General features: G+C 42.6%; 1 protein-coding gene across 1 annotated transcript in view; it reads right to left on the bottom strand.

Moving 5' to 3' along the window:
• Nucleotides 1-9,131, bottom strand: part of LOC112078834 (focal adhesion kinase 1) — a 26,591-nt gene extending 17,460 nt beyond the window's left edge. The window contains exon 1 of the mRNA XM_070442150.1: nucleotides 9,092-9,131. Within this exon, the coding sequence (XP_070298251.1) occupies nucleotides 9,092-9,131 (40 nt within the window). The remainder of the gene's footprint in view (nucleotides 1-9,091) is intronic.
• Between the last annotated feature and the right edge of the window lie 5,078 nt (nucleotides 9,132-14,209).

The following is a 14,209-nucleotide window of genomic DNA, read 5'->3' as shown; positions in this document are numbered from 1 at the left end:
TATGGAGGGATTGGATTGGTTCTTGGGTTTTATTGATCTTTTCCCGTTTTTGCTTTTTTTATTTTCACAGTCTTGTTCGTAGTTTGCATAAACTTTTTTGACACAGTATTAAGTCAACATAATAACACATATTCGTGTCGCCCAAACTTAATTCCAGACTATAAATATTGTCCTCATGAAGCCGAGTCAGTAGAAACACATCATTTTGCGACAGCTACGTTGGGAGAAGTGTTAGTCACATCAGGCGACCAAAAGGTCATCAGAGAAGGAAAATACCTTCATGGTTCATTGTTGAAGCGGGGAGGTGTTTCATGTTACAGTAACTGCTTCATACGCACTAACAGTAATTGTGTCTGTCAATCACGCCTCTGACATCCGTCTCTAAGGGCTGTGCGTTTAGAGAAATGCTGCCGGCGTTGTGGCTTGCAAATATATCGATCGTGTAATTTTCATCATGTTAAATGATTATCCTGATTTATTTAATATCTTGGGAAATATTGTACAAGTTTGATATTGTCGAACGCCCCCTAAAAAAACTGCACCTACTGCTTACGTCATAACAGTCTGGAGATATTTTGAACATTCACTCAACATGTTGAGGAAAAAAGTGTGAAGACCATCACTTCTGACATGATATGTCTTCTGAGATCTACAGAAAGGTCCCTCTCTTCACAGGCATCACAATCATTTAGTATCTCTTTCGCTTCATATATAATAATAATAACAACAATAATAAAATATAATAAATAATCATGATAATAATGATACTAATAATTTATAATATCGCATAATTATATCATATGTAACATCTCTATAATCAATCATAATAATCATAATAAATAAATACATAAATTATAATTATATTATTATAATTATAATATGATAATAATAATGATCTCAATATATTCCTTTAGCTGTGGTTTTGTTACTAAGGCGTACAGTATTCATACATGTATGCGGCATGCTCTTCGTGTAGATGGGTGTGTGGTGCTGTACTGCAGCCTTGGTTTAGAGCTTCTTTGAAATTCCAGTAGCTTTTTTGACGGTGCAAATAATCCATCCTCTCCTGTATGGCCAGGCTATGACAGGATATTAACTTGGGAATAACTGGCGTGACACAATGTCGCTGCATCCATGATCAAATAGTCATTCAAAATAAGTTTTCCAGGTAGGTTTTAACGGGCAGGGGACACAGCACCATGAGAGACCACTCATCATTATCTTTGAAGTAAGAGGTCCCCTCATCAACCTCCAGCTTACTGCTTTTCACAATGAAGAAACTATTCTTCTCTCTCTCTCTCTTCTCTCTCTCTCTCTCTCTCTCCTCTCTCTCTCCGTCTCTCTCTCTTTTCTCTCTTTCTCTCTCTCTCTCTCTCTTCTCTCTTCTCTCTCTCTCTCTCTTCTATCTCTCTCTCTCTTCTCCTCTCCTTCTCTCTCTCTCTCTCTCTCTGTTTGTTTCTCATTGTATTCTTTACCTATGTAATTAAATGTGTTAGCATCACGTGCTGTAAAAGGCTTTAAACTGTATTTTTTTAAAAGTGGATAGCGTTTTGTTTATTCACCATTCTAATTCAACACGAGAACCTTGATCTTTATGCACCAATCCAATCCCTCCATAGTGATCTTTATGCACCAATCCAATCCCTCCATAATGATCTTTATGCACCACTCCAATCCCGCCATAGTGATCTTTATGCACCAATCCAATCCCTCCATAATGATCTTTATGAACCAATCCAATCCCTCCATAGTGTTCTTTATGCAAATGATCGGCTGTTTAATATGCCGGAGAAAATATGTAATTTCTCTCAGAAGTGGTGGAACGTCATCATTATGGTAAACGGTAGAGCTATAAACCAATATGCTCTCCTTTTAACAATTCATATATATATATATTTGGGATCCTTATAGCGCCAGTTAGCAGTGCAGCATCCCTGCGGCCTGATTCTAATTCAATCTACAGCCTTGGGTTATTCAGCGTAGAAGGACGTCATGGAGTCAGAGCCAGATCTGTGCTGAAAACACGGACCTCTCCTCTTCTGACACCACTTGTCGGGTAATTAACCAATCAAAGACTTTCATTTTTCTACAACCATTTTTCTCCATGACCAGAAAAGGGCTGCAGGCTTGGAAATAATCAGAATGAACAATTCAAAAAAGAACAATAATTAGTCTTTTATATTCTCCCACAAAAAAGATGGTTATAATCAGGGTAATTAGGGGACATTTCTCGGGGTCATCCTCATTAGGATGAGAGAGTCTGGCTGTGAAATGGTTCAGTGTTAATTTGGTATCCTCGCTGCCAGAACAAAGTTGTCCTCCGGTCAGGGTAGGCAGAGGACAATCAAATCACAAGCACTGAGGCTAATCATCCCTGTAGGTGGCCAAGCAGGCAGTKTCAGGAGTTTGACAGAGAGAGAGAGGAGATAGAGAGATATAGAGAGAGAGGATAGAAATGAGAGAGACATGTGTGCTTTAACCATTTGTACATTGTTACCACACTGTATATATATAATATAACATTTGTAATGTCTTTATTGTTTTGAAACTTCTGTATGTGTAATGTTTACTGTTAATTTGTATTGTTTATTTCACTTTTGTATAATATCTACCTCACTTGCTTTGGCAATGAACACGTTCCCATGCCAATAAAGCCCCTTGAATTGAATTAAATTGAAATTGAGAGAGAGAGAGAGAGAGGAGAGAGAGAGAAGAGAGGAGAGAGAGAAGAGAGAGGAGAGAGAGAGAAGAGAGAGAGAAGAAGAGAAGAGAAGAGACGGAAGAGAGAGAGAGAGAGACGGAAGAGAGAGAGAGAGAGAAGAGAGACGGAAGAAGAGAGGAGAGAGGAGAGACGGAAGAAGAGGAAGGAAACGGAAGAGAGAAGAGGAGGGAGAGAGAGAGACGGAAGAAGAGAGAGACGGAAGAGAGAGAGAGAGAGAGAGAGAGACGAAGAGAGAGAGAGAGACGGAGAGAGAGAGAGAAAGAGAGGAACGGAAAGAGAGAGACGGAGGAAGAGAGGACGAGAGGAGAGGAGAGACGGAGAAGAGAGAGAGAGGAGAAAGAGAGAGAAGAGAAAGAGAGAGACGAAGAGAGAGAGAGAGAGGAAGAGAAGAGAAGAGAGAGAGACGGAAGAGAAGAGAAGAGAGAGAGAGGAAGAGAGAGGAAGAGAGAGAGAGGGAAGGAAGAGAGAGAGAGGAGAGAAGGAGAACGAAGGAGAGAAGAGGAGAGAAGAAGAGAGAAGAGAAGAGAAGAGAGAAAGGAGAGAGAGAAAGAGAAACGGAAGGGGGGAAGAGAGAGAGAGAGCGAGAGAGAGAGGAGAAGAGAAAGGAGAGGAGAGAGGAGAGAGAACAGAGGAGAGAGACAGAGAGAGAGGAGACGAGAAAGAAAGACAGACCACAGAGGAGAGTAGATACAACTAACTCATTGCGCATGGGCTCTGTGTAATTCCATCAGAGGAAATGCTGTAAAAAACCAGGAAAGGGACCTGCGAAATTAAGGGGAAAAGCCGGCGCACCTCTCCCTCGCATTCTTCGATAAAAATTTGCTATCAAACGGACTCTCTATAACTTAATCTCGCTTTTCTGAAACATCTAACAAAGAAACCCCCCATGCAATCAACCGATGATTCCCTCAAGCAACGAGAATTGGATTCAGGAATCGAAGGGGAGGTATGCTCTTCATCAGACAACACTATGGGTGTACTCTAGGTGCATGAAGTCTCAACCCATGTCACTCGTCTTGAATAGCTGATGTCAAAGCTACCCGTCACCTCCCAGAATTTCACTTTCTTTGACATTTGAACACTCAGATATACACTCACTCTCCAGACCCAGCCCCCCCGATAAAAAAACGTTCCTAAGACCAAACCACCCCCACCTAGATATTAAAATGAAAGTCACCAACCTAATCTCTCTGAATCAACACGTCTGCTAAACGACAAATGAGAGAAATTATTTGCTACCGTTCAGAGAGAATGGCAAGACCAATTATTTAAAACCTTATTATATACATGATAATGTACTTTCGGGTGCATAATGCAACACGCTGGTTCATCCACCAAACAGTCTTTCGATGTGTTATCCCAAGAAGTCCCACAACCCAAAAACCAATCCCCACCAACTTGACCCAAAGTGATCTCCATGTAGATAACTCGCATTGAGTTCAACATGCCGGACAATGAGCAGAGTGCAATGACATGCCGATCCTCACTAAAAACTTCCAGAATTGATGGATCCTTTGAGAGTAAAAAAATGCCACAGTACCAAGTGACTCCAATATTCGGAGACGTAATCACGTTAGAATCCACTCCAATTTATAATAAATCCACCTCATGGAGTAGCAAAACAACAGTACAAATAAAAGTTAAAAACCATGCAGGAACCCATACACCCAGGCTGGCTTCCTTTTAGCACAGATGAACTTAATATCACATCTCATTTAAAGACACTAATCGCACAACCTCAATTCAAATACGTCTGCCACACCTACTATAGGCCGAAATATCCTATAACTGTAAATCTCTTAACCCATATCAACCAATAACAACCCAGATGGCCTAACCCTTGTCTCCCACCTCCACGCAAATAAAGAATCACACATGACTCCGCACTACCTTGCACCTTCACAACAGAGACTCAACTAGAACCAACCTTCTAACCGGAGCTTATCCGATGAAATGATCCCTCCAAATGGGGCGTCCACTGCACACATACATTTGCTACGGCTTAACTAAAAAAATACGTATCCGGACTCCGTTTCCATCCACCAATCCTCCAATCTCAACCCAGTCAATATAGTAAATGCGTTACCCGATTCTGCCCAATTGAAGTGTCATCCTACCTTCCCCAATCAAATACCTTGATAAATTGAGCTTGGCGCTTAAATGATAAAGAGAGACATAAAATCGCAGCTACAGGTGGCTATTAACACCAACCCCAAACTAAATGGCTGAAAACTCAAAACAAAAGCCGCTGAAAGACCTACCGCAATCTCCTCACAAAAAAAAACCAAATAAAACGAGATATAGCGATACAATTCTATAGACACAGCTCTTACACGCCGCATTCAAGGCACATTTCATTACGAGTCTCTCCAAAGGAAGAACCGAGACCGTGATCTCCCAATGAGCCCTCCCTACCAGAGGAACTCAATTCATTTATCACCTTCAGACAAAAAATATGCCACCTCATTGCACTTGAGCCACTATAGAGGGAGCCCCACTACCCCTGGACTGGTAATGCTCATCCCACCGTACCGGATGCATTCCATATGGTTCTCAGAGCATTGCAGAAACGCTGAAGCATATTCATATCATTTCTAACCTTCTCCTGTCCCAGAGTGATCCCCAGCAGTCTACAAAGCGTAACCATCTATCATTCTGTTCCGGAATAAGACTCTAAAGTACTCCATCAATATCTACAGCCATGACATCGCATCTGTAATTATGAAGTGCGTGAAACGTTATGCACACATTCAAGCTCCATCACCAGATACCCATAACCTATTCCACATAACAGCTGTAGGGAGCGTTGAAACTTCAAGTCCTATGTGACAATAACAACTAAAAAGCTAAAATTTCCACAACACACTCATCATCATGAGAATAAGAGCGACACAAGCCTCAAAATGTGACATGAGCCTAAAATTCGATTCAAAAAATTATGACGCTGCACATTGGACATCATGGAGCTGATCATCCTGAATCATCTGCTTTGGTATTGACAACTGCACCGTCCCTCAATCCAAGGCTCTAACAGAATCTTGCAGAACTTGCCATCCAGACCTCTGTATCAGGCGGTGAAAGAGAGACCTGGAAAATTGTTAGGACTCACTGAGCACACCCAAGCCAAAAGATTTTCTCTCTGCTTCCGCACGCAATCGATCCGGGTAAGCATCTAAGGCTCGCACTAACACTCAGAATGAACACGATTGCTAGTCCCCACACCAATTTAAATTATATTTTCACACGACTCTATGCACATCCAGCCAACACTCACGCTATTCTATCACCTACACATCTCACCCAACCTTTCGGTCCATCACTTTCCAAGTCAAAAATAACCATGAATCTACGCTCATATTATTTATTATTTTAATTTACATTAACCCACACATAAGCAGTTATAATAATTCATTAGATCTCTTAATATCATTATCACAGCATATTTGAGACTAATGATTGCCTCCAAATTGTTAATCAGACCAATATATTCAAAAACTCGAGCTTGATAACAAAAAGTATCAGTTGTTAGCATCTTAAATGCCACTGTGGAGAATAATTAAATAATTAGCTTTATTTTTACGACTGATGGTTTAACTGCTTCTATGGTCAACGAGTCAAATCACACGTCAAGATCTTCATCTGAAAGCGGATCTCTTAGAATGCCCTCCCGAGTCCCGACTTGAATTCCGAGTTGGTATAGCGTTCAAAGTTTTTTCCAACCGCCTCTCACGTCCCTCCTCCTCCTCCTTCCTCCTGAGACTACCAGAAGAGACACCGTCTTCACCTATGGTGAACTCGTCCGCACACTCATCGCCGAGCCACAATTTATGTTGTTCCTATGACCAAGGAAAGTTAAATATCCCTTTAAATAAAATCCGACACGACACGCTAAAAATAAAAAAATGCCAGGGCATCGATTACTTGGCTACTCATATTCCCAGCGCTAGTTCCAAGCAGAATACGGAGAAGCGCGGTTGTAATTAGGATTGAATAAAATAACATACCCTAGTGGGGAGAAAAACTATTAAGCCATGACTTACACCGCAATAAAAAATCTAGGACTGCTGTGCCATTCCTGTAGTATCGAATCATCGCATCTAAGCTCCGGTCAGGGTATCAAGAAACGGTATAAGAAAAAAGATGAAAAAACCAGGGAAGCTACACCTAGTATTCGACACCAAGAAAATCAATGCCGTGATCGATTAACCCGCGTAGGCCTATGTGGAATAACTGAACATCTTAGCCATCCAGGGATGGATCCCGTACTCCGAGCTAGTATATCTTCAAACTTTCCATGCGTACCAGACGCTTCTAAAGTCTAAGCCTGTCCAACACTCGTCCATATCATACAGATGCTGCCTAGCGCGGTACAGGCTGCTGTCATCTATAGCGAACACATAGAGCATTTATCCTACATCCGATCATGATGTACAGAAATAGATCCTAGCTAACCCAATCTTCTAGTATTGAAATAATTGTATCCTAGCAAACACATGAGACTCTATCACTCAACATTTTTGAAAAAAGACACAGCGCAGCCTTTTACCGATCAAGTCGTGCCTTTTCCACACGAAAGAAATCTAGTGAAGCGCATCTTTCCCACTACCCCCAGTTCGGACCACTCCTTCACCACAACTCACACACTCACACACACCAGCACCACATCACACACAACTCCAAAATCATATATCTAAACTACATGATCTTAATAGCTTGCTCAATCATCAGAGAGAGAGTGAGAGTGCAACACCCCACATGCATAATGATTATCTTACAACACACTAGCCCCTACTACAATACAAGTTATACTATAGACAATATCAATCACATGCTCCACCACCAGTTCGCTACTACCTGTTTTTCCAATCAAATACTCTTCCATGGTTTATCTCTAACCTTCATGAACACCCGCACCCAACTACACTAAGCTCTCTCCTCCCAGCAGACCCGGCACAATTGTAGAATGGAAGTTTCCACCGTACGTGCCCTAATCGAACTTAGCCCGTCTATACTACAGTCCGATCTCGCGCTAAACTTTTATCCCTAACTTACTTATTGTATTTCCTGAGTCTCGTCGTGGTACGTATTGGCTACCTACAATTTAATTTACTCAGGTTATAAGAGAACATGACGAGATTATATGTCACCCTTGTGCAGTGGTTGCGCGAGAAGAGTAAGACATAAGAAAGTGCAGAGCCACTCTGTGCATGTACCTCGCAAGTGACAATAACAATTGCCAATTCCCTGAAATGCTGCACTCATACACACCGTCGCGACCATCACTATCTCTAGCCTAGCATCACCAAACAACCTACATCAATCGATACAGCTCCACCAATAACCACATCAAGCCGACATACACGACACACCATTATTCATCGTAGCCAATCCAACAACACACTCACACCTGACCAACGACCATCACAAATAACAAACCACAGACAACACAACCACCACAACCCAAACCACACACACAACACAAAATATATAGTGCAGTCAAGTTGCGATCGGCATGCCAATGATGATACGTGTGTGATAACAAGTCCCTAATACCTGTGGCTGTTTGGGGATTGCGTAGAATATGAATACCAAACCCATCAAGACCCTGAATCTCCTGGTGGATCAATGGAGAACACCTGACTACACCCTCTGAGTAGACGTTCATTCGTTGTGAGACAAATATTCCGTATGCTCCAAAGTGTGTGGTCTAGATTACGTCATCTTGAGCCTAGTGCGTAGCCGATGCCGCTGACCGGTTGAGTACAAGGCTCTTCCCAATAGATATGCTCTCGAGATAGTTCGTAAGACGTAGTGAGTACGTGGGACATTGTGTTGTGAATAATGTGGTGGCAACTTATCCTTGTACCAACTCTCTTCTGAATCCCTCGAGTTTGTCTGAGCGTTTAGGTGGTGTCTATAGGTTAGAGTGGGGATGTGGGTGGGTGTGTTTGGGTGTTTTGGGGGCGGGTGACGCCACCGGTGCCAACGGAGGGTACGCACCGAAACAGAAATGCGGTCTGACACGGACAAGCATAAAAATAGCCCAGGATACCCGAGAAAAAATAAAAGAAAAGTTATGAAAGTCAAAAGACAGAAGACACTAGAGAACTCCTGTACGATACAAAACGAAAAAGAAGCCAAGCAACTAGCAGCTATGCAGCACTCCTGCTGTTCCTTCTCAAACTTCTAATAGACGAGATTGACCTCCAATTGGACAAGGTGCTAGGTGAGTACGGCCTCACGTCATGCCGCCAGCTCTAGGGAGGAGAGTTTGAGATGAAAGTAGGTTAGTGTTGAAAGGAGAACTTACTGTCCGTCAGGAGATAGATAAACCAGAGAAGTAGCACGTAAATCATATATCTCGAGTACATGCGTCCAGCACGCTGAAGCGTGTGAACGTCTTGTCCATGTTTCATGAAGGTGGCATCGATGGTAGTTGAGCCAATCATCAAGACAGGGGAGAGTGGCTAAGTCCAGGGGTGGGAGGGACTTGGAGGTTAGAATAGAGTGACGAACTGACGAAGAGCTGACGGTGAAGAGCACAATATACGATCACTCATACAACAGAGGAACTCATCCTCGCCTGCGCGTCAACACTACCGCGCACTATCCGAGTCGTCTTACCAACTACTTAAGTGCATACACTCAAGACCTCCCTACGTCCAAGCCTGCTACTAAGCCATAACTTACCATGGAACCACTGCGCCGCCTGCACAACCTGTACTACACAACTGGCCCACCTGCCGCCGCCGCCATAATCCAAAAGCACGAAAAATGCCACCATCTATCGAACAGAACAACCATCCGAGTCACAAGCCATTTCTAAATAGACGCCTGCACTACGACCAAATAAGGCGGTGAAACGTAGAAGAGCACCAATTCTCTAGTCCTTGACGCGATTTATCTGACACATCTAGTACTCAGAGCGCGAGAGCCGCTTTGGACGCAGCAGGAGCAAGTAAGAACCTAACGAAGCTACTACACGAGGAAAGCAATACCAGAGTGTAGAGCCGATTTAAACCAACATATCTGTCGCTAAAGTAAGGGCGCCCAGCTGAGGCTGCCCTGTCTCGCAGCAACAATGGATTACTTAGAGAAGAGAAACTCAACACCCAGGAGGAGCTAAAGTGTAGAAAGACATCATCTAGATGGAGTGATAACAATAGCGTAGTTGATTAACCCGGTGTGTATGCGTCATGACTCTTTCGAATGAGATACACGAAGACTTAAAATCCATCGCAGCAAGAGCAGACACATTGATCAAATAGTGATCACACGAAAGAGGTCCTTGAGCTTAATTAGTTCTGACACAGACACAAGACTAATAGACCATGTAGATCACATTCAATCGACACGCTCCATGCCGAGTTCCTTATGCTTCCGATCTAGCTCTAGCAAAATTGACAAAATACTGTCAAACAGAAACATAGTAAACTTCTGAAACAAAAAATAACTCAATATGGTACCAGAACCAAGAACCATCCTACGAAGATCAAGCTTCACAATACACTCAACCAATCAGTACCAACAAGATGCAACCTCTGTTCAAGAGAATTATGATAGTGCCAACAATGAGCCTGCGCCCGACGTGAGCGCGATAGTTACGCTAGCAACAACAAGAAAAGCACAAGACTATGAGAGTGAAGTCAAAACAAGAAGATGATAGCTACACCCGATGATGACACATGTGTTCAACAAGTATGACCTAACGTAAGCGATAGAGAAGACGAACAATCGATAAACATAATTAAATCCTGAATCATTGTATAGTAATGTCCACAATAAGTAACGCGCAGACACAAGCAATCTCCATATTCACAATCTATAAGAAGCGGCGAGATTTACAACGTGGTTTAATTTCTACAACAAACTCAGAGAAACCATACAAACAAAACAGGGCGTGTGTAAATATTAACACAGGATGATAGCGATAAATAATGTACCATACAATTATAAAAGGAACAGTCGAGATAGGTGATAGCTCAACCTACGGAAGACATGACCGCGAGAAAGTTACCTGCAAACAGAACCAAATGGGAAGACGCACCAGAGTTACAGTAAACAAACAACAGAAGACGAGATCATTGTCGACCAAGACGATGACTTATAAATAACGAAAAGTTTGCTAGAAAAACGATGACCCTCTACTCGATCACTTCTGCCGTCGCAACATACAACCGGACGTAGAACCCGGAGCAGAACAGTTTACACAAAGAGAGACAATAGAACAGAAGCGACGCCTGTGATCCGCCCATAAGAACAAGAAAATGCCACAGTCGCTCATGCACTTCCTGGATACTAACATGACCCGGGATTAAGCAGACACCGCGGACGAACCAGCGGCGTAGTAGCCCACCATCCACAAACAAAGGAGGAGGCCGCCTGACCAAGTGAGGCATAATGATAATTACGCATCGTAACTCCCACACTCCGGAAATCGATTAGCACATTCTTACATTATCGCTCGAACGCTAGGAGTGAAGAAGGTAGTAAATAAAATCGTGTAATTACAAGCGACAGGCCGCGCGACATGTCCCGTTAGGCAGTGACAATCTGAGCTAAGTCTACGCTAGGTAGAACATATCTATGGAGAAGAATTCGCAACTTAACGGTAACAAGTGAAACGACGACTATATGACCTAGTCCGTATGAGCCAAGCCTCTAGCCAGCCTGGAACTAACATAATAGGCCGAAAACCCATTCGCAGGCTCGTGCTGAGTAAGGGCGAAGAGACGAAGACAGTCACGTGACATCTCCATCTATCGCAGAATAAACCAAAAGTACATTAACTTGCTGTTCCACGACTTCAACCGGGTCGATTAGCGCGTACAAACTATAAGATCAGCCAGAGCGCAACAAGAAGAAATCGAGAGATGGTAGACAAGCGAGAGACAAGAGGCATAACGCACAGCGAACCGAAACCAACAACTGAACAGTTTCGAACAACATCAGTCAAATCACATAGGAAATAAGAAACACCGATCCCCATACTTCATCAGCGGAGCCCAGCAACATACACCCAAGTTGCAATTATAACATCCTAGCGCCCCTCCACCTAGTGTATAGAATAGAGCCTCCCAGTCACACTTTGAGGTGCACCGACAGCACGTGTGCGTCGAATTCCAAGATAGATTCCAGACAGTGTTAGATATCGAATACCGACAAACTGACTTGCTCCATGAAAGTTAAACTGCCAGCCAAGAACGCGACAATGCACGCAGACCGCGAAACAGACACCGAACGACTGAGAAGCCCCCGACTCAACCAGCCGCCCTACATCATCACCTGGATAAATTATTGAATAACAAGTTCCAGTGCTTAAACGTTTCCGTAGTGGTAGAAGGACCCAAGTTATCAGAACTAGAGCCAACTGTCGCTTGTAGATTCTGGTGAGCCCCACTAGCTCTAGAGGTACTCGGCTAAATGGTAAATATATTGCCACGCAGATTAATGAGACGCGTAAGAGGAGCCGATACAACCAACAAGAAATTATTGAGAAGGTGTTGAAGTCTAGGTAAGGTGCAGCCTCAGGATAACCTGAATCAATTACGCAGACGCAATCGCTTACACGTCGCTCATGAAGCGCAGGGCCGGTAAGTACTGTCAATACACACAATATGCCTCAATACTCAACAAGCACTTGAATAGGGAGCAGCCTATAGCGGCTAAACAATCACGGCAAAGCGGAATTCCTAAGCCTGACACGAAAAAGTCCTCAGAAAGACGCAAGATGTAGTCAACCAGGTAAGAATGCCCTGTGGGAATTTGCATCCGCCCAGTGTTTTGGTCTCAGAAGCAGCGTATTGAGATCCGGTTCGAAGGACGCGAAAATTGCAAGAGAATTATGACTCCCCCCCCCCCCCCCCTATGTTCAGAACCACTTCAATTAAAATACTCTGAAACCCAGAAGTGTAAGATTCATGAATGAAACAGACGGAGCTAGGATAGTCAACATGTATTCACGAGAGTGCCCTGCGTCCGTTGTACAAAACCATTCATTTATACTGCGCTCCTTACGCACTTACATTCACAGCAACAAGCAGTAGGTTATATCCTACACACATACTGTATGCACTAACCCAGCCGAAAACAAAATTAGGGGAAACCGTATGAGAAGACACTCCCGCCCTCTCCCATAATCCTCTCCAGACAGACAGACCCATAGCCCAAGTCGGCAACAATGTCTGCCTCAGACAGGACTGTGTTAAAAATAGCTATAAAGATCTATTCAGATATAGTGTTTAAGATACTATGAGAAGAATATTATTATACAGCCTATATATTTTTATGGCAACCTGAGACAACCCATAATTTTAATAAATTTTCATACAGTTATAAGGTTCAGAGTGAATTATTTGCATCATTATCTTTCAACATTTAAATGACTTTAACCAGAAAATCTAGCAGACTACTATGATTCTCTCTGAGAGTGAGGCAGATATATATATTACTGTGTAAAAACCTAGCCAATACTACTGAAGTTCTGACTGAAGAGTGAGGCATGATATAGAATAGATATATTAACTGCTGATAAAAAACGCGTGAGCAGTACTACTGCATTTCTCTGAGAGTGAGCAGATATATATTGATCTCCGACATAGTGAAACCTAGCATACTACTGATTCTCTGAAGGTGAGGCCAGATATATATTATTACTGCTGTAAAACCTAGAGCCCAGCCGTACTACTGAATTTCTCTGAGAGTGAGCAGAATATATAATTATTTACTGTGTAAAAAACGAGCAGAGTAACTACTGATTATCTCTGGAGAGTGAGGCAGATGATATATTTACTACTGTGTAACACCTAGCAGTACATATGGATATCTGCGCTCGAAGAGTGAGGCAGGATATAATTATTACTGTGTAAAAGCCTAGCAAGTACTTACTGAGTTTCTACTGAGAGTCGAGGACAGATAATTATTAAGTACTGAATCTAAAACCAATAGCAGTACTACTGAATTTCATCTGAGATGAGGCCAGACAGAAGAGATATAGTAATCTAATATGTGTGAAAACCCACGCAGTACTACTGTATCTCTGTGCAGAGCTGGGCAGAGAATCATTATATTAACATGCGATTTAGAAAAACTAAGCAGTAGCTATACGCATGATTGTATCGTAACAGACACAGAGTAGAGGCAATATATATAATCTGACTGCTGTAAAACCTGAGCGAAGTACGTACGATTTCTCCTCGAGAGAGTGAGCCCCAGAGAATAATATGTATGTACTAGTGTAAAACCTAGCAAGAATACCATGGAGAGACCTCTGAGAGTGAGGCCAGAGAATATAATATTACTACTGTGCGTAAAATAAAGCTACCAGCATACTACTGATTTCTCTCTAGAATTCGTAGCGCCAGAATAAAATATTCATTATTAGCTGTGTAAAACCTAGCAGTACATACTGATTCATCTGAGAGTGACCAGATCATATATATTACTGAGTAACAAACCCAGCACTACGTACTGATTCTCTGAGAAGTG

Source organism: Salvelinus sp. IW2-2015, unplaced genomic scaffold (genome assembly GCF_002910315.2).
Source record: "Salvelinus sp. IW2-2015 unplaced genomic scaffold, ASM291031v2 Un_scaffold6363, whole genome shotgun sequence".
In the NCBI taxonomy this organism is placed as follows: domain Eukaryota; kingdom Metazoa; phylum Chordata; class Actinopteri; order Salmoniformes; family Salmonidae; genus Salvelinus; species Salvelinus sp. IW2-2015.
Note: the sequence above shows the minus strand (reverse complement) of the source record. Positions and strands in the feature narration are given on the sequence as shown.